The sequence below is a fragment of the Temnothorax longispinosus genome, chromosome 1 (assembly GCF_030848805.1).
Source record: "Temnothorax longispinosus isolate EJ_2023e chromosome 1, Tlon_JGU_v1, whole genome shotgun sequence".
NCBI lineage: Eukaryota > Metazoa > Arthropoda > Insecta > Hymenoptera > Formicidae > Temnothorax > Temnothorax longispinosus.
Genome location: NC_092358.1, coordinates 10,667,201 through 10,689,204, shown reverse-complemented (window position 1 = coordinate 10,689,204; position 22,004 = coordinate 10,667,201). Strand labels below are relative to the sequence as shown.

General features: G+C 32.2%; 1 protein-coding gene across 2 annotated transcripts; it reads left to right on the top strand.

Moving 5' to 3' along the window:
- The first annotated feature begins 567 nt into the window (after positions 1-567).
- On the top strand, positions 568-10,736 carry LOC139809594 (short-chain dehydrogenase/reductase family 16C member 6-like). 2 transcript variants are annotated; one of them, XM_071772579.1, is made up of 9 exons: positions 568-708; positions 906-1,035; positions 5,766-5,909; positions 6,290-6,432; positions 6,834-7,011; positions 8,665-8,794; positions 8,939-9,065; positions 9,186-9,311; positions 10,408-10,736. In XM_071772579.1, exons 2-9 carry the CDS (start codon positions 997-999, stop codon positions 10,472-10,474), a joined length of 954 nt encoding a protein of 317 aa, XP_071628680.1. In that variant the 5' UTR covers positions 568-708; positions 906-996; the 3' UTR covers positions 10,475-10,736. The 2 variants fall into 2 exon arrangements, with proteins under 2 accessions (XP_071628680.1, XP_071628689.1); XM_071772588.1 differs by lacking the exons at positions 568-708; positions 906-1,035 and adding an exon at positions 2,791-3,557.
- Positions 10,737-22,004: the final 11,268 nt, after the last annotated feature.

The following is a 22,004-nucleotide window of genomic DNA, read 5'->3' as shown; positions in this document are numbered from 1 at the left end:
GGTAAGCTACTAGAATGCAAAGATTTGCATTTTAGATTCTGAATGTGATTCTTCATTTGATAATGACATTTATTTTCATATTTTATTAAAAGGTCATTTGGTATTTCTTTTTAGCATAAGCATAGGCATTACTTATTTAAAAAAAATATATCTAATATCAATGTCATTTTAAACTTCAAAAATTTGTGAAATGTAATTTGTAAATTGTAATTTGTAATATTTTATGTTATGTATCATTACAGGTAACAGGAGCAGGTCATGGCATCGGAAAAGAATTAGCGAATAAGTATATGCATCGTTAGGAGCAACAGTAGTATGTTGGGATATTAATGAAGAAATCAACAATGAGACGATGAATGGTATTAAAAATATGGGAAAAAACTCTGTATATGCGTATCGGTAAGTTGATGCACTTCTTTTAATAAAAGGTTAGAATGAAAAAATTACTCAAATAGAATTTACACGTGTACGAATACGTGGGAGCGCCTTATTAAATTATCAATACTGATTAAAATTTGATCGCGTTTTGAATGTGATGTAGCAGATAGAGAAGAGGTCTTTCGGGTAGCCGAGAAAGTAAAAAAAGAAGTAGGTGACGTTACTATCCTGGTCAACAATGCTGGTATAGCGTTTGTTAAATCATTCTTGAATCACAGTCTCGATGAAATCAGACGAGTTATAGACGTCAATGTGACAGCGCATTATTGGGCAAGTAATGTACCTCTCTCTGAGACACGCACGTAAAAACTACGAAACGTAAAAAATAACCATTAATGCAATTGCTATCATTTTTTAAAACAAATATATGTATATATAAGCTTGTTGCTCGTATAATTGAAATGCACTGTATGATTTGGACGAATATAATTTACAAACCGCTGTTTACAAAGGGATATTACTTCCAGACATTGAAAGCATTCTTACCAAGTATGATCGAAAAGAATTATGGTCATATTGTGGCACTTTCATCAGTAGCAGGACTTGTTGGCGCTCCTTATGGGACGGTTTACTGTCCTACAAAATTCACAGTCAAAGGTAATAAATATATTCTACATTCAGCGATTATAATATTATACGAATAATATAATATTTTATAGACAAATATAAATTATATAAATAAAAAATATACCGGGTGTTTCATTTTAATCGCCTCAAGCAAATATCTCGAAAAATATGAAAGATACTGAAAAACGTTTCAGACAAAAGTTGTTTGGTTCGAAGGGGGACATAAGATGGTGTCATTGGTTTGACCTTGAGTGAACGTGCCGAGGTCATATGGAGTTCAACTTTGTTTTTTTAAATAAAACTCCCTATTTTTCATTACATATTCTTGTAGATTACCTAAAAAGCTTTTCAAAACCCTATATTTGAGTATTTTTTCATGAAGTACTTTTCGAGTTACAAGGCTTGAAAGTTACAATCCCGCCGGCCTAATCCATCCAGTCGAATATCTCGAAAACCAAGCCCGGGAGAGAAACATATTTCAGACAAAAGTTGTTTGGTTTCGAGGGGGCCATAAGATGGTGTTATTGGTTTAACCATGGATGGTCGTTTAAAGCTCACGTGAACGACACCTTTGATTTCTTAAATGGAAACCCCTATTTTTGTGTTTCGAAAAGCTCTCGAGATTAGCCACAAGAATATGCATTGAAAAATAGGGGATCCATGGTTAAACCAATGACACCATACTTAAACTTAAAGGGTTAACAGAGAGATTTGTGAATAAAATTGTGAATATATATATATATATATATATAATATATATATATATATATATTAATATCTAAACGATATATAGATAAAAAACACTGTATATTTATTATGATATATAGGTTAAGGGAAGGGAACGGTGGTCAATCCCTCGTCAAGGTCGACAATGCAGAGTGTGCTAGCTAGCGAGCGAATATATGTTTTGCCGTATCGGCTCCAGCTTGTTTCAGCTTCGCCCGTACGAAAAATTCACAGGCCAATCGTGGTTCAAGCTTTCTCTATTAATGGCCGCGTAAGACCAAAGCCGTCTTCTTCGCACATAGCCGAAGTTCGGTACACACAGCACGGCGAAAGCAGTGCCGAGAGAAAAAAAAGATATGGGGGACTATAAGGGGTTCGCGAGGGGGAGAGAAGAGACCGCGCGCACCACACACGCATCGCGGCGAATGGACAAGAAACGACACGTGGAGAGACGACCGTGAATCTCGAAGTTGCCCTCGCGATAAATCGGCGAGTACGCGTGTTTAGGGGTATTCAAATAAGTTAAAGTTTAACGGTTTGACAGGTTATGTCGGGTTAAAGTCGAGTAAAAAGTTAATTAATTAACTTTGGGCGCGCTACTCTTTAAGGTTATGCAAAATACACAAGTGACTCATTAACCTATCACATTAATCTTTGGGTTAAAAGTTTAAAAATTAACTTTTTACCCGACTTTAACCCGACATAACCTGTCAAACCGTTAAACTCTAACTTATTTGAATACCCCTATAGGTTCGTGGCGCGCTTTACGAGCTCGTTTATTATATATCGCCACAAATATTTACACAGATGATCGACTAACTTATCTTATTTGGTTGGTAAGTCAGAAGTGTAACATAATTCGAAATTTTCGGCATATAGATTAGTGACGCGCTTTAAAAGTATTTAAGTGTTTAAAGCGCATTAACTAACCTATGTAGGTTAGTAACGCGCTTTAAAAGTATTTAACTGTTTAAAGCGCGTCACTATAAGCCGAAAGAATATCATTTTGAATTATGTTACACTTCTGACTTACCAACCAAACAAGATAAGTTAGTCGATCATTTGTGTGAATATTTGTGGCGATATACAATAAACGAGCTCGTAAAGCGCGCCACGAACCTATGTAACAACTCGTCTCGCGTGAAAAGTGTATGCGTGAACTATTTCGACATATATATTAGTCATTTATGCCTTCCAATACTCAAAATATCTGCTATATTTTTCAAACTTTATTTGTTAATAACTTTTTAATAAAAAGCGATCCCCAACTAAAATCACTTGCATGTTACTCGGGAGAGTGTCCTTGACAATATATGTCAAATTCAAGGTCATCGGAAGTGGGACTCTAATAGTAAACATTTACCAAAGCACGTTATAGAGACTTGATAAATATTTTGAGATTAAGTTTAAGATTTCACAAGGCCCAAAATCTATTTCTAGATATCTGCCAGAATACATTTTAGCACAAGTAACCTTTACTTTTATTTAGAAATACATAAATTATTTAGAGATACTGATCTATCGATTGGAGAAGAGAAATAAGATGCACATATTTAAAATGTAATAAACGTACTATAAAGGACAGCCGTTATATAACCAGCCGATCAATCAGCGTGAATGTTTGTAATCAGGCAGGTATATATAGTCGACGTGTTCGCAAGCGTGTTCGTCAATTTTCGCTTTCGTTGGTGCGAGGAAACATATATTTCCTACTTATAATACAGCTTCAGCTTCATACGCAACAGTGTAGAAAGGCATAGTTGAAGTGTCGTGATCACAAAAGGCTCAAACATTAGCTCGTTCGGACAATTTTTCTTCGTAAAATGGTCAGTCTTACACTCACATTTCCAGAAATATATTTATACATTTATATATTTAAGAAGTGAGACAATCGTTGGAAAGTCATTAAGTCGGAAAGTGCGAAATCAAACAGCTGTTATTTCTTGGAGTGTTATAATGAGAGAATGGATAAAATAAAATGCATTAATACTATATATATATATTGAAGAAGAAATTTGTTATTTTTTCTTTAGATTTGTAGTAATATCGGTATTACTAAATTGATTATTAATTTAATTATATAATTGTATTATTCTAGCTTTAGTTTAAGATTGCGTTTCAAGGCCGATAATAGTGGCGATAGTAACCGTGCGTGACTTGCTAAGGCGAAGAAATATGTACATAAATTCACGTAAATATTATTATTATTATTATTATTAAGCATAAAAGAGATCCAGTCCAACCGTAGAAGGCTTATAAATTTCTGTCTACTTGTATTATTCACATATCGGTCAAGTCTACTTATATCTGTTATTTCTATTAATATATATAAAAAAAAGTAGTATAAAATATACATACACAAACTTGTAAAAATAGATATTATAAAAAAGAACCAACAATTTAGCTAATTTTATAGCTTGCAACTAGTAATATAAATTTTTTTTTGAAATGACGATTATCTGAACTTGCTCAGTTATCAAGATACTTTTGAAAATTATTACATTTTTTATGACATTATATTTGACAATAACTATATATTGTGCCTTCGAAGAATTCCGGATAAATATTTCTCATGGAAATGATTGCTCGTGCTGATAATATCTGAACGTATGCCATTGAATCATGCGACCAACCTACTTTACATTTCTTCTTATGTTTATTTATTTCTCTACAAGGTTAATATTATGTTTAACATAGTATTAACCTTGTAGAAAAATAAATAAACATAGCATTATACTATAATACTATGTTTATCTTTTATAATGTTGCTTACTTTATTACATTCTTTCATCAATTTATTATAAAACAAGAGCTATTTATTTTCAGCAACTTCCTAATTATCAACTTGTACATATTTAAAATATAAAGTGTTTGTATATTCATATGTTTGTATATTTAAAATACAAAAATATTAGAAAACCTCGTACCAAAAATTATAAAAAACAAAAATTATATTTTTTATGATTTGCAAATACAAAGAAAACTGGATTTTATATCTTAAATATTAATATATTATAAAATTAACATAAGAAAAAAATATTGCTAAACTCCACTTAAATTTTACGTTTTCTAAGTTTTCTTTGCTGTTCTTGCAAATAGCTGTTAGAAAGAAAATCGATTTCACGTTATGTACTATGTTACTTATGCGTCACGTCAATCTGTACTTATACTAGGTATAAATGCTAATATATAAACGACTATTAATATAATATTTTTTAAAATTTTTTGCGGCTAAACGAAAAAGTATTCTATCCGCATTTTGAAACCGGAAGTTGCAAAATAAACAATATAGATGAACTCGATCGATCTGTGAATACCACAAATAGATAGAAGTATGCTTTATACGGTCGGGCTAGATTTTTTGTACCTAATAATATTATTCGCATGAATAATTTATGTGCCTTTCTTCGCCTTAGCAAACCACGCGCCGTTACTATCCGTCTTGAAACGAAATATTAAACTAAAACTAAAATAATACAATTACATAATTAAATTGATAATCAATTTAATAATGTACTAACACAAATTTTTAGAATATAAAAAATATAAGATATGAAAAATATGGAATATAGGATATTTTGCGAAAAATAAGTCAAACAGTTTTGTAAAATAAATGTTACTACGTTAACACACGTTTAAAACTATATTTTAAGAATTTAATGTACATATCGACACAATGTACCTTACACAATGTATCAATAACACATCTGAACCGCTGAGGTCATCTGTTAAGTATTAACACAGCAAATTCCTAAAATATTTGTTATCATCAATATCACGTATTCTTGATACATTTAACAACGCGTAGAATTTTACCTTTTTCACTTAAAAATAACAAAATTATATATTCTAAATCAAATATATTCCGAAACATCAGCTTTCTTCAAGACAATGTGAAATATTTTGTCCTTTCAATGAGTCTTCTTTCACTTTTTAAAATTTACAGTTTTAATTAATTTATTTATTATCTGTAAGTATATGTAAATAGTTAATACTCGCGCGATATTCATATAAGAAAATTAATAACTTTTCAGTTTATGATATGTATGATCAAGATCGTACAACTTTGTGTAAACCTGTTATGGCTTACGTTGCAAATTTTTTACTACATATGCCAAAGCGTATACCACCATTGCTTCGGATTACATGAAAAGGAAGTGGCTGGTGAGATTGTTTTGGTACGTATTAAATTTTTTTAATTTTAAAAAATTAAAAAAAAATGAATATATATTTTAGTAAAAAAATTGTTTATTTATTTATATATTTATCGTAATTATATACACACACATATATATTTATATGTGAAACAATGAGAAATAATGGAAAACTTTTGATTTTAATTAGTAACAAATATGTGTTAATTAAGATAAATATATAATGTTTATTTAATGTTAAGACAATGTTAAAATATAATGTAATATTAAAATATAAATATAATGTAATATTAAAAATCTTTGATGATATATTAAATAATGATATAATAATACACTTTACGAAGAGTGAATAAGTTTTCACAATAACAATGTGTTTTTATATTATATTTCTTTACATTTACAAGATAACAGGTGCAGGTCACGGTATAGGAAAGGAGTTGGCGATTCAATATGCGTCTTTGGGCGCGAAAGTGGTATGCTTAGATATGAATAAACATACAAACGAGGAAACGGCCAACCAAATTGGAAAAAATGCATACGCTTATCGGTATGTTACTCTTATATTAGTTTCTTGTATCGACCACAGGAATTTTTATTATTACTTTGACATACAACAGTCAAAGTTTCTTTTATTTAGCAAAAAGTAGATAAATTCGTTCTATTGCACAAATATTCCAATTATTATTAAAATTCTTCTATTAGGCAACGCAAAGGTCACATCGTAAATTGTTCTACGTCTTTCTTTCTCTTTCTCTTATTACTATAGTAATATATGGGTATACTCTCTAAATTTCTTGGCGTCCAAAAAGAGTGAAATCTTACTCCAAAAGAGTGAAATCTCACTCTTTCGGTCAAGTTTCCACTCCAAGAAATTTAGAAAGTAAGAAATGTCATTATAATATTTATAGTACGATGATCGATTTTAATTAAGATTTTACCATTTTATAGATGTGATGTAACTAAAAGAGAAGAGATTTTTGCACTAGCTAAAAAAGTGAAGGAAGAAGTCGGCGATGTCACAATTTTAGTTAACAATGCTGGTATAATGCCATGTCGTACTTTTCTAGATTATACAGCCGATGAAATCGAACAAATCTTCAACGTTAATGTGCTAGCCCACTTTTGGGTAAGTTAAAATCGACTATTATATAAATATTAAGTTGCCTTTCTGCTCTTGTAAATAAATAGTGCTATTTTAATTGTTTTATATTTCTGTGGAATAATTATTTGATAATTAAAATTTTTTAATAATTAGAAATTATTACGAATATAGAAAACGGGCTAACTAAGAACCAGGCGCGGTAAATAATGCGCAAAAGTTTTATTTTTATTTCTATTTTACATATTTTCCAACCTTGACTGCGCGCCAACTAAATTTGTCGATCAGACTTGAAACACAGCTCCGATCCATATAGCATCAAAAATTAAACCGAATTGATTTAATTAGGTGTAGGGGGAAGGGGGGATTTTACTACTCCAACCGGAGCTGTGTTTCAAGTCTGACAAATTTAGTCGGCGTGCAGTCAAGGTTGGAAGATATGTAAAATAGTATAATAAAAATGAAACTTTTGCGCATTATTTACCGCGCCTGGTTTTTAGTTAGCCCGTTTTCTATATTCGTACGGATTTCCATTAGAACCTATACTTCAAATTTTAGAAATTATTATTTTTTAAAGAATTTACCTTATTATCTATCAATGTTATTAAAATAAAATGTGCAAAATGATCAGTGATTAAACTCTGATTTTTTCACAATGACATTATCTTGACTTTTTGCTCTCCTTGGGCTGTTACACTGTAAAAAATGTATGAAAATTTACACCAATAATAGATGTAAATATTACAAGTTTAATTCGAAACATTTAAAATTTAATAAAAAATTACAAAATTGCTGTATTTATACAAAATTTTTTCAATTTCACATGAAATGTGTAAATTTGTCCTATATTGTGTAAATATATTCTATTTTTGATAGAAAATTACGTAAGAAATGGAATATTTTACATATCTTGTATAATTAATCTAATTTTTGTAATACTACGTAGTTCAATGATAATATTTCATATATCGCTATGAAATATAGAGCAATCATACGCGTTTTTGTTATTTTATATGTAACTTTACAAGATTTGTGTTAATACACCAAAAAAATGAGTAAACTTGTCTTCTATTGTGTGAATATATTTTATTTTTCGTGAAAAATTACGTAACTAATGTAATATTTTACATATTTTATGTAATTAATCCAATTTTTGTAATATTACGTAGTTCAATGGTAATATTTCATATATCGCTATGATTGATTACAGATCGATTCGTAAATGTACGAAATGTTACTGTATCATTGCGAATCGAACCGAAAATGTACGAAATGTTACCGTATCATTACGAATCGAACTGAAAATTCATAAAAAGTTATTGCAATTTTACAGTACTGTAATATTAAATTACAATTTTACATAACATTTTGTACATTTCCCATTCGGTACGTAAATTTAATGTTTGATTGTTTAATAATACTACTAAGAAAAGTATTATTGCATTACCGTTTCTACATTATTCCCGTGTTTTGTAAATTTACTTTTACAATCTGTTTCATTACACATGAAGACATTACTTTTACTTTGTATTGTAAAATTACGAACACGAGGAAATTTACCCCATTTGTGAGGGTCCTTTTATTACCTACTATAATAGGTGTAAATTTACATAAAAATTTTTTACAGTGTACGCACATAATATTACGCGCTCTCACAAACTATTACGCGATTTTTTTCAGATGTTGCAGGCATTTTTACCGATTATGATAGAAAAAAATTATGGTCACGTCGTTGCACTCTCATCAATAGCAGGCATCGCAGGACTTCCCAACTTAATTCCTTATTCCGCTTCAAAGCATGCAGTCCAAGGTAAACTTGTGTCTTGTGTCACCTGTTTATACTCGATTCTTTATATATGTGTGTGTATAATGTATACTTAGAATTTACTAGAAGTAACTGATTTAACTTCATAATATTCAAGTGGTTCAAGTTTATGTAGATTCTACTTTTCAGGTTTAATGGATGCCATTGATAATGAATTACGAAAGACGAATAAGGAAAAATCCCAAATTAATTTCACTACCATCTATCCTTACATGGTGGATACGGGACTTTGCAAAAAGCCAAAAATAAATAAGATGTAGGTTTATAGTGAAATTAATATAATAATACAAACAGATAAATGCAATCACACACGCAAATATGATAAATTTGATTATTAAGACTGATACTCAACATTTCTATTTAATCTTGCTTCTAGGTTAGAAGCATTCTTACTACTAAGTTCACCGAAAGATACAGCTTCACAAATAATTAAAGCGCAACGACAAAATATAAGAAGAAAATCTATCCCATCATTTTGGTTATCTCTCGTGGCATTTGCTAGGTAACAAAATTGCAATATTCATATACATATGTGTACTAGTAAAGTTTTAAATATGGTTTACAATTATGATATTATGCAATATTTAATATATTATGCATATATCTTGTGGCGTCATATATATATTCTAAATATTCTAAATATACACATATTATATATATTATATATATATATATATATATGTAGGTCCAGAAGTATGTTCCGGGACTTTTATTTTTTACATCGGTATATTCCAGGACATTTGGCAGTTTCCAGGACTGTCCTGGAAAAAATTCATGTCCTACGGCACGTTTCGGGACAATTTTTTGAATCTGATTACATATATATGCGTTATATTCCAGGACTGTACATTTCAAAAAACGTAAACAGTCCCGGAACATACCTCTAGACCTACATATATATATATATAATATATATATAATTTAAATTATTTGATATATACTATCTATAAAATAATTCAAAATCAATAAATAGATAAAGAGAGCACAGAGCTACAACAAGATCTTAGTGTCGTAACCTTTAATTAAGATAAATAGTTGACAAAATTAAGAAACGTTTCGGCCTGACATTAGACCAAATCCTCGATGCAATAAATTAAATTAATTACACGAATAAATGAAACTTAAAGTCGCAGAACAAGCATGCATTATCGTATAATTTTTGCATAAACTAAAATAAAAACATTTTATTTCAGCTTTATACGTCTCGACATTCATTATACATTTCTTCTTGATTTCATACTTTTAAAACATATGCGTTTCCGACTAAAAATAATGCTTGTTCTGCAAATTAAGTTTTATTTATTGATGTAATTAATTTAATTTATTGCATTGCTGAAGATAGCTTAGGGCAAAACGTTTCTTAAGTTTGTCAATTATTTGACTTAATTGAAGATTACGACACTATATAACAATAAGATCTTGTTACGGCTCTTTGCCCTTTCTATTTATTTATCGATTGTATAATATATAATATATTGTACAAGAGTACAAAAAATAAGTCAGAACATAATGTCGATTTTGCAATTCCCATTATTTTACATTAGTATACAAGTATAGATAAGTAAATATAATATGATAAAATATATTTTTAATTTCAGGCTTTTTCCCGAAAATGCGCAAATTAGTGTAACAGATTTCATCGACTCTGGCGTCGAACCAAGCTAACTTTAGTACATATAAGAATCTTACAGTTGCATTTCATCAAAATTTCGAAGACTTATGAAACAACTTTGCAAAATACGAAATACTTGAGATTATGTGATAAGTTTTCTTTTAGTCGTATTACTAATGTTAATGTTAATGTTAATGTTAATATATTGAAATGTTTTATAGCATATATATATAAAATGTTGCAGAGTTTACATAAATAAAATATAATATATAATTCTTATTTAGTTAAAAACAATAAAATACAATAAAACAATGAAATAAAAAATTAATTATTTTTAACCTAATTAGCAATAAAAACTCTTTTAATCGACCCTAATGGCAATGATTATAAATCACTGCAACTATTACTTACAATCGTCATGAAAAAACGTCACGCATTTTCGACCATGGATATAGATATCACAATCACAGACGCGCTATTTAGCTTTAATTTAATATTATTTCACTATTACACTATTAACGCCTTAAATCCTTTATACATATATATAAATTAAAATTTTTAATTTTAAATTTTAAATCTTTAAATGTTCTCTGATATATGTGACCTGTTTTTATCTGATTACATCCGATAGAAACAGATCAATAGAGGCCCACCACCACCCCCGCCGATTTCGATCGGCGGTCCTCTCTTATTTACAAAGTTTTTTTTTACATTTTTATCATATATTTTATTTCTCTTACAATTTATTTTACAACATATACAACATTATAAAAAAGTTACATTATAAAATTGACAATATAATATACAATAAAATTAAATATAATATTTCTTTTTAACATATGATATTGCATATACAACATTCGGTATGCGTACAAAAACACGAAACTCTCACAATATAAAACATGTGGTTATTATGTAACATTTCTTACTAATTACAGAATAGCAAGTCCAAAATTTATTTTACTTTATTTTTAATTTACGTAAGCAATTATGACCAAAAAGATCGTTAATAAATTTATAACTTATGTTACTCAATCAAAGAGAATATTAATTATTGTCATACTATACTATATATTTTGCGAAAAAGGAAATTACCAATATGCAAAAAAAAATAGATAAAGCTTCAATGTAAGACAATGATCAAGCTAAAAAATACACAACGAATTAAACGAGCCCAAGCCACTTCCGATATATGTAATTTGTATATTCGTTGCAATGCGCGCGCGAGTCCCCTATAATTATATTATTATTTCTCTAAATGTTATTTGACAAATGTTAAACGTTTCGCAATATCATGCCTACAATTTTAATTATCTATATAATCGAGTAAACAGAACGAAATAATTGATCGCGTATTTGAATCCTAATTTCCGTTTTACTTCCGACGACGAGACAAACTTCAAAAAATCACGAGCAAAAACCGTATTATCGCTGGGTTCAATGAAGGATAACTGGCCCAATGACCAGATCAAGATCCCTCCGCCGAGTAGCACGCCGGGTAATATCCGATATAGAGAAGAACAATCCACATATAGTGGAGAGCGAGCTGTACTCTGCTTCTGTCGTGTTCAACGGGATCATCAATCCGCGAAGAAAGTTAAATAACCCGTTTGAATACCAAAGACCCCGCTGCAAAAGGAAACGAATCTCGGATCTTCCACACTGCTCCCGATAGCGGTCATTTCGGCAGTGAGTTAACGACTATCACCTCTTGCCAAACATTTGCATAATGCAAGTATTATGCAACTCCCGAATATTTTCACGATAATTTAATCAATATTCATCAAAATTTCTTACCAGATCAAAATTCGAGCGCGAAAATATATTCTTCCATTATTAAGAAATTATACATTTTTTTATTACAAAAAACATGGATAGAACAATTCCTATCGAAGAGTGGTTACTAGTATATTGTGCACCAAGGGGCGAAAGTAGCGTTTTTCAGACGAGTGTGAAGTTTGCCGCCCGAGCCGAAGGCGAGGTGCACACGATATTTTTCACAATATCTTTACGGAAAGTTCGACCTCCATGCCTAGAGAGAGGCGAGAGTGGCCATTTCACGCCAGGACGGCGCGGCATAGCGGGAAGAAAGTGCATGGCCACTTTCGTCCCTGTTTAGCGGGACGAAAGTGATCACTTTCCGCCCTAGGGAGGAAAGTGGTTACTTTCGTTCCGCTAATGTCGTCCTGGCGTGAAATTGGTCACTTTCGCCTCTCTCTACAGGCATGGAAAGTCGAACTTTCTGTGGAGGTGTTGTAAAAAAATAATTATATTTAGAAATAAAATACATATGTCTATATTGTAGTTTATTATATGTGCGAATACAAAAGTTCTCGGGTACCGACTCTTCGAAATGAATCGAACCGATAACAGTGAGATTTCAATTAATTTCATAGTTCAATATTTAATGACAGACATAAAACTCGTGTTTCTAACTTTTCTGTGATATTTAATCAATTGTAATCAAGTAATTAAGTAGAATTATCTAAATACTGAGTGTAACATTTAGATAATTAGAACTGTCAAAATCTTACTGATATCAGGGGACCCAATCGATTCGTCTCGAATTTATTAAGTGCCCGCACGTTTTTAATTATACGTTCGTCACAATGGCAATTGTTTGTTTCAATTAATATAAATCTTTTTGTCATAAAATTTTAGCAACTGAATAAGTTATATAAAAATTTCTTACGTAATATGTCATACATTGCATATGTATTTTATTATATTGAACAACTTGAAGATATATTAAATAACCTGAAAAATTAAAAAACTAATTAAGGTTCTGGAATGTCCAGTGCCTGAAAAAGTTTCTTAAAAGAAACTAAAGGTTAAATAAAAAAAATATATCTATTTGAAACGACCACACTTAAGCTTTTAATTTCTTTAAGGCCATTGCACGTAACAAAGATTTAGTTTTAATCATAAGGCCGTAAGAAAATAAACCAATCACACTCGATTATTCTTCAAGCGCGAGAAGAATAATCGCCCGTGATTGGTCTATTTTCTTACAGCCTTACGATCACAACTAAAACATTGTTACGTGCAATGGCCTTTAGTATAATTCAAATTTGTCTATAAACAGTAACTATCCATGTTCAATCTGCTAAATTTTTTTAGCGTCAAAGTAACATTAATATTAATTAATGAAAGAATATTTAATAAGAAGATTAAAGGTTCTTCTCTCAGAATATGCTATTCAATCAATTTCGTTATTTTACTTTAAAAATTACGTAGTTATCGTCGTTAACTTATTGCCGAAACCACCGCTTCCGGAAACCGTCAAGAAAACTCGAAATTAATTTCGGCCTTGCAACAAAAACCCTTAGATTCAAGGGGGCACCGAACTGGCGCCGCAAATGGTCCTATAGAAACCGACAAGAAATAACTCTCTACGATAAAGATTGTTACGACTCTCCATCGGTATACAAACCACGCATTCGCGTCCACCTGACGTGAGGGATAGCGATAAGGCCCTATCACCGAGGGCAGCAATCACGTCTATGAACGTGACAATAACACAATATTTGCATTAACTTTTAGGAAATTAACATATTTAACGCCGAACGTAATTTAAGAGAATTCGTTTAACAAATGTTTAATATTATACGAAATTCGCGAAAATGTTTTATCGAGAACGAGATAAGTAACGTTTAAAATTCTGATTTTTTTATTACGGACAATAATCTAAAATCCGTAATTTCGTAAAAATATGTTAATTTTGTTTATTATTTCGTAATATCTAAAACGCGGATGTCAACTTTCGTGAGCAAAAATTTTATACGAAGATGATCATTGTCTTAGCATCGAACCTTTTCGAACACGTTTATTTAATAAATAATATTATTTGCTATATTAGCAATAAGTTTTAATACAAAATTTTGAGTAAAACATCTTCCAAATTTATTAACAAAAAAATCTTTCAATAATAAAGTATTATATTATTTTTATATTTTTGATATACAAAATTATCGATTGATTTGATATATAAAATATATACAATTTAATTACATAATATACATAACATAATATACAATATGTACATTATATATATATATATATATATATGTACATATAATAATTACATAATATTTACAACAAAATACGATGTAATATAAGCATCTATAAAAATTGATATGTAATATAAAATACTAATTTTTATATTAAAAATTAGTATTATTTAATATACATCTGAGTTGTCATTATTTAAAAAATATAATAATAAATATAATTATATTTATTATTATATTAAGAATATTACTTTTATTTTGTCTACAATTCTTTCTATCGAATTATATCCCCTTGTCCCTCTTACTCGAATCCCTACCTACCTACCCGTATCCCTACCTACCCGTATTCCAATCTATAGTCTTACCTATCCATTTTCCTTGTACCTACCCGTGTTATAATCTAATATACAAAACTTTAATGAAAACCGCGACACGATTTATAAAGGGCCTGATTTGTTGGTTAATCCAGTAGGATACCTAAACGGGATACCTCAAAGTGACACGATCACTTGAGATGTGAGAAATATGGAATTGGGGGTTCTAATACGCGCGCGATTGGGATTTAATTGCGGTTTTTCTAATCTCGCATGCGAGAAAATACAGAGAAGATAGCCCTTTGGAACTATCTTCTCTTGGGACTAAATAAATAAATAAATATATATATATGTCTTTATTTCAGCTAAAATAAATAAATATATATAAAACCATTTTATGTTACCTTATTTCGCCATTGTGGTCAATGTTGACCATGTGACTTACCTTTATCGTATTCAATCTTCTTTCTTCGGGCCAGATCAGACCTACGTTTGTCATTCCTGGCCATATGCAATCTGGTCACATTTCGACCAAATCAAAAGGAAGGAGAAAAATTCTTTGTTTCCTTCCTTGTCGGATCATTATCATCGCCGAAAGATAATATTACGTTCGATTCAAATTATACACGAGCATCGATTGTATAAAAAACAACAAAAAGTTAATTTAAAAAATATATATATTAATTTATAAAAACTAACTGTACCACATTGAAAAATATTTCTACCACTAATTCTGTTATTTATTTGAGAATATTGAATAACCGTTTCTTTGTAACCCCGTTTTTTAAATTTAAAATTGTAATCAAGTACAGAAAGAAATTTTACTTCGCGTTATATGAATTAAGAAAAATTAAAGCTACTACCACCTAGGTTAGAATAGATTTTATTTATTTTTTAATTTAATAGATACCACTTGTTATTTAAGTTTTTTTGAGGTAGATATCACTTGGATTGAATAAAGTAACAATTTTGTAATACATATGTACATATCGAAACTGGCGATACTAGCACCGCCAGTGTCAAAAAAGTGAAAAGGACGCGACTCCAGCCAATGAAATGATGGCATATGGCATGAGAGCGTTAGTAGAAGAAGAAGAAGAAGTATCTTAAAATACAATTTTCACATTTCGACTTTGCGTCGCAATATCTCCGCTCGTAGGGCACGTAGCGGAAAATATTATAAGAGATACCCCCCTCCCAAGTCGACTCAAAGCTATCGATCAAGCCTACTTAGAACTTGATCCGTTCACTCGTTATATGAGATCTCAACATCTCGAGTACTCGCAACCCGTCGCGTCGCGTCGCGTAAAAGAGTCACGGTCGGTCTCGCTCCGCGTATACTTGGCGCGAGACACTACCGTGTCTCTTGATTAAGAATATCACCGCTCGGATCAGATAATTATCGGCTAGGAATAATGGCAGGGGGCGCAGAGATAGATTCGGCGGAACAATTACGTCAGGATATAGAACGACGTTCCCGTCGGCAATGAACGAGCCTCATTATACCGGCAACCACGCTAACAATACGCGCTCCATAGTCCTTTTCTTTTTATACACGTTTACTCTCTCGGAATTGCTGCTAAATGTTCTCCGAGCTTATTTCTCCCTTTAAATCGAGTAATAAGTCGACGAGCCAACTTGCATGCGATTGCTCGCTGGGAGTTTCTGAAACGCGACAACTCAAAGAAATGTTAATCCGTTGAAGAATCTAAATGAAAATATTAAAAGTTTTAAACTTAGTGTTTCGTTCTTATTTTCTGATAATCTTAGATTAGTGCGCTGAGAATCCTGGTTACTAAATATCTTTAATATCCCTGTTTCCAAACAATCGTTATTGCATTCTTGAGCGACATAAAATTTTTCATAAATTTATTAAGATTAAAAAGATAGAATTTTATTAAAAATTGGTTTACCGTATACTGACTAATAAATACACTGTTTATCTTAGCGCGATATTTGTCCTTAATCGTTCCTTATACAAATAAAAATTTCTTATTTACATACGTACGCGCATTTATCTACGTCCAAGGAGAAGCTGCGAATATCGCAGCCGGTATAGACTGAAAGAAATTTAACATCAGGTTTCAATCATCTTTGTCCACGTAATAGAAGTTTACAGACTGTCCCTTTTTTGTCGTGAACTCTGCGCAAACACGCGTCGCACCGGGGCCAGGCTCGGTAAAAACAAGCTCACCCGCTCCACGCTACAAATGCAGGCATAATGGAATTATATGGATCCGTGGAGCGGATTTAAATTTTCAAGCGTATAGCGTAACGCACGCGCGCGCGCGCGGGCGCGGACGGAGATCCGGGTGTTCGGATCTGTTTTATAATCCGTGCTATTAAAGTCGCCGTAGCATTTGCATTCTCCTGCTCGCGTGCCTCCGCTTCCGGCAATTTTTGGCCGGAACGGGGCGAGCAGAGGCGTGACGGGCGGAACATGAAATTCATGAGAGCACGCTGAACGCGTGCTCTCCGTCCGGGCTTCGCCAATTATTGTCGCGGGGGAAGCTATACGGGATGTTTTGGGGCCCGTTTCTCGATTACTTTCTTCTTGCTTTCTCCAGGAATACGAATACCACGGAAATACCAATATAGGATCGATATGAGGCGATGCCGGGCGTCGCGCCGTGACGGATCAACAGCGACTCCGCTCGCCATCTCTGCTTATTGCTCGTGGTTTTTCCAAAACAACGTCGCAAACTTTGCTCCAATTTGCTCTTGTTTTTGGCCTCGGCACAATGCCATCGCCACTTCAACAATCAGGCGTGATTAACTGATATGTCATAAGTTATACGAGCGCGTGCTCTATCATAAAAATCATCTATTGGCTTTCATAACGTATACACGGGGTGTTTTCCCAGAATCACCCAACTTCTTTTATCCGTATGTCTTTCGACATGAAATATATCTTTAAATTCATTTCTCATGTTTACAAAATTTATTTTTTTGGACAAAAACTTTGCGGGAGATTATTGTTTGTGTCAAATTTTTAATATTAATGATTCGTCGAACAGTTAAGTCTGAAGTTAGATTACTATGAAGAACTAGTAAAAATCGATCAGAAAGTTTCATAATTTAATTACATTTCCAAGTAATCTTTTTAAGACTTAGTTAAGCCTCATGGAATTCAAATTTATAAAAATAATTAATGCGAAAAGGTCAAAGGTTAAACGTTTTAGTTCTTTCTGCATGCACATATAGTAATAGTTATAAGAATGCAAGACAGCAATTTCTATTACTTATATTTATATCTTAAATTTAGTTTTTACTATGTATTAAAATAAATTCACACAAATAGCTAGACAAATTCTCTGCAATTAAATTAAATTCGAAATAAAGTCAACTAATAATTCAACTAAACTGCAGCAAATATTATTTCTAAGTTTAAATTGTTTAAAATGTATTTGACATTAAACACATATCTACATCAAATTTATACTAATAATATAAAATAATTTTAAAATTATGAACATTCTGAAAAATAATGCTCTCGATGAAATTTTCATTAACCCGGGAGTTGTCGAACAGAGTTACAATTTACATCTCAATGGCTCAATATTGAGGACACATTTCCGCCATTCCGTTCATATTTATTGGAATTATCAATAACTTTCCACTTAATTAAACAAATTGAATTATTATCAGGGTATATTATACAAATGCCCTCTCGATATTGGCGGAAAAAAGATATATTTCATCATACGCGGTGGCGTAAAATGGTAATGATTCACAAATAAATTGTAAAAAAAAATCCAATCAAATTTCGCTCCGTCCGTCTTTAATCTAATAAAATTACCTTCACACTCCGCACCAATATCAGGATCAAGCAAAATAAGGGCAGACACGACTTTTATTTAAATGTTTGGCAAAATTGCAACTGCAGAATAATTATAGTTTCTGTCGTTTCTGATAATAATTGGTAAAACAAACAATGAGAATAGTTTTCTGATAATCGATAAAACTGAAGAAGATCAGAAAATTTAGTTTCAATGTCCGCTGAAAAGAGGGTGCGCATGAGAATCGTTCGCAAATAATTCGGGGCGATTCGATGGAGGGTCAAAGGGGTCAGCGAGTCAGCGATCTACGACAATGCTCCCTAAAGTTAACGAATGCCACTCACAATTGTCAGTTCGGTATGCGGTTCGACCAAACGCGACGCGGCGCGACGCCGGCCCTCATCCTATTGCTCTCGCATTAGTGACGATATCGCGCTTGAGCCTGACGCTCTCTCCCGGCAGTGGCAGTCACGCGTTACGCTGCAACCGACACGCACTAATTATGCAAATGAGTTTAGGACGGGCGGGGCTGTTGTTAATGAGCGACTGGCACGTGCATTCGGGTTACATCGAGCGCAGAAGCGCTTCTCGGCTGAGCGTGCACCTCATCCACGATCGCGCACTCCGCATCGATGATCTCCGCGCCGTTCTCCACCCCTCGCCCCTTAGACCCTTCCTTCCACCCTTCGCCCTGTCGGCCGCATCAGTCGTGTCTCGTCGCGGCCGCGCGTCTCCCTCACATTTTTCCTGCCGACTGCATATTACGCCAGGAGCGCAATATCGGTATATATTAACAGAAGGAGCGGGTATATGGAGTCCCTTCCTTCCGGTCCCCCCTCGAACGGGAGCGACGGAGCGTTCCGGAGCTTCTCGCATCTGCAGCAACGGTGAATTCGACACTGATTTGTCGAACAGCGACGAACAGCAACTGGAACAATTGTATGCAAATAGGTACCTTCAAATAGGTACAAGTTGGTGAGATTAAGTAAGATAAGGGATTGGTTTACGAAGCATATTAACTTTTAGGGTTTAATTTTTAGGTCTGCAGCTAGAACTTCTAAGAATAGGACGGTATACATTGAATTCAAATTCGCCTTACGCTGTGTGTAAAACACAGGAGTGGAAAACATCCTGGAGACACCGGCATTTAGAACAAAGAGAAAAAGGAGGAAGAAAAGAAAGGAGAAAGGAGGCATGTAAGGGCGGGAGAATACGAACGGCAAACGGCGGCGGCGGCGGTAGAAAATCCATTCGCCCCGAATACACGGCCATTGTCAGAAACTCGACTGTGTCGCGGTTATTTCGCAATGTTCGCGCGCGAGCTTCGGTTAAACGAGAACCTTTTATACATTCTATGTACGCCGTTTCCGCTGCCCTTTTTCTCTCCCGTCCATATTTTAATTAATGGTAGCTTCCTGCGCGAACGCAACGCGCGGAAACGAAATCACAACGAGGCGACCGGAGTTGTTTTATCGCTCCGTATCTTTCTCTTCCTTCCTTTCTCTCTCTCTCTCTCTCTCTCTCTCTCTCTCTCTCTCTCTCTCTCTCTCTCTCTCTCTCTCTCTCTCTCTACTCTCTACTCTTCTTTTCTTCTCGCACGTGCGTACGTTCGAATATAGAGGTACTCGAATAGAGATACTCAAATTTCCACGTCGAAGTTGCTTTCCGTGCTTTTCTCTTCTTCATCCTTCACGCCCGATGTTGAGGCAATATACCTTTTTCTCCTTTTTTTGATCTAGATTTTTATGTATTTTCAGAAAATACCTAATTAACGTCCTATTTGTTAGACATGGATATAGAAAATTTTATATAACTCATTGATTCGCCAACTTAGTATAGAATGTCTGATCATTACTCACGTTTCTTTAGCTTATATATGTAGTAGGTATTGTACATCTAACAGTATATCTCTTTCTTCTTTTTCCGATTTAGATCTTTAATATATATTTTTTCAGAAAATAGTTAACGTTCTATTTGTTAAACGTGGATATAGAAAATTTTATATAGTTCATTGATTCGCCAAGTCAGTATAGCTTATATATATAGTATTATGCACCTAATAGTATATGTCTCTTTCTTCTTTTTCCAATTTAGATCTTTATATATTTTCAGAAAATGGTTAACGTCCTATTTGTTAAACGTGGATATAGAAAATTTTATTAATTCATTGTGTCGCCAAGTTAGTATAGAATATCTTATCATTACCTGTGTCTTTTTAGCTTATACATATATGAAATGAATAATTAATTCTGTGACCACTTAATCTCTTCTTGAATGTCGAGGTAGTAATAGCTTCCGATTTATAAATATCTGAAAATAAGTTTTCCAAGAATTAAGCTTTAGCGACGCAGACAGAAAATTTTACTTCAGAAGTAAAAAGCAATTTTAATAGGATTTTAATTAAAGACGCGGAAACATTTCATATTGGGAATTAAAAAGCTAGGAAAAGATTCTTGCTAGCAAAAGTTTGTCAACTAAAAATTAGTTAAATAATTAATTCATAATTTTGTTTTCAGTATAATATAACGTCGCGTATAACGCGTTCCTGTTTTTAGAGGAATATCGACTATTACAGAATATTTTTTTTTTTCTCTCTTTCCCATTTATTATATTTGTTCATTCAAACTGTTCTTTTTTTTCAAGCTCTTTTAGCGATGCACCAAAGAACGAAATGAGGCATGATATAACGAAGTAAGCAATTTGGTATAAACAACACGTTGAAATGAATTGCACATCAATTACATAAACACTTTTTTCACATACGTATACTTTGTTTCTCGTATTTTTCGCTTCTGTAATATTTTTCGTGCTATCGCGTGCTCATCGAATAAATAGATTAATAAAGACAGATGAATATAAACAAATGCATATACGATCCACATCTGTAATATAAAAACAGAGAAGCATTTCATCAAGAAAAGAACTCGGTAAATATTCGATAAATATAAAAAAAATTACTGCATTGAATTTTTTGAGACATAAGTATTTTATACATATTTTTGAAGGATAGAAATTGAATCTGCTCGAAAAAATTGTTATTTTTGTAGCGTTTTTATATAATCGTATTTAATCATAGTAATCCTATGCGTACAATATTGTTAATGATAAGTGTATGTCTTGTAAAACTTTTTCTAAATCCATATTTTATATATTTTGAGGCAGAAAATTAAATTCCCTCAAAAAGTTGTTTCTCTCGACGTATTTTTTGACGTAATTGTACTTAAAAACAAAATTTCACTTTTGTATTGTTTATAAGCTACAAATTATTCTCCGTTTTAGAATTTATGTAGCATTTGTTTTGCTTAATTATGAATGCTTTATAAATCCTGATATGGTAATGTAGTATTTTATTAATATTTAGAAATAATTATGGCAGTTAGAAATTATTATTAAAATTATTGCGTTTAAAATATGAAAAATAGAATATACAAAAATATATAAATATAGGAGGGTGACAATTTTTTCAAACAAATTTGATGT

What these genes read in the sequence shown, in the direction of transcription:
- LOC139809594 (XM_071772579.1), top strand. Translation starts at nt 997, where the DNA reads ATGGGACGGTTTACTGTCCTACAAAATTCACAGTCAAAG. An exon ending in TTCAAAGCATGCAGTCCAAG is followed by an intron (nt 8,795 to 8,938) that starts GTAAACTTGTGT and finishes TCTACTTTTCAG; the next exon opens with GTTTAATGGATGCCATTGAT. An exon ending in TCTCTCGTGGCATTTGCTAG is followed by an intron (nt 9,312 to 10,407) that starts GTAACAAAATTG and finishes TTTTAATTTCAG; the next exon opens with GCTTTTTCCCGAAAATGCGC.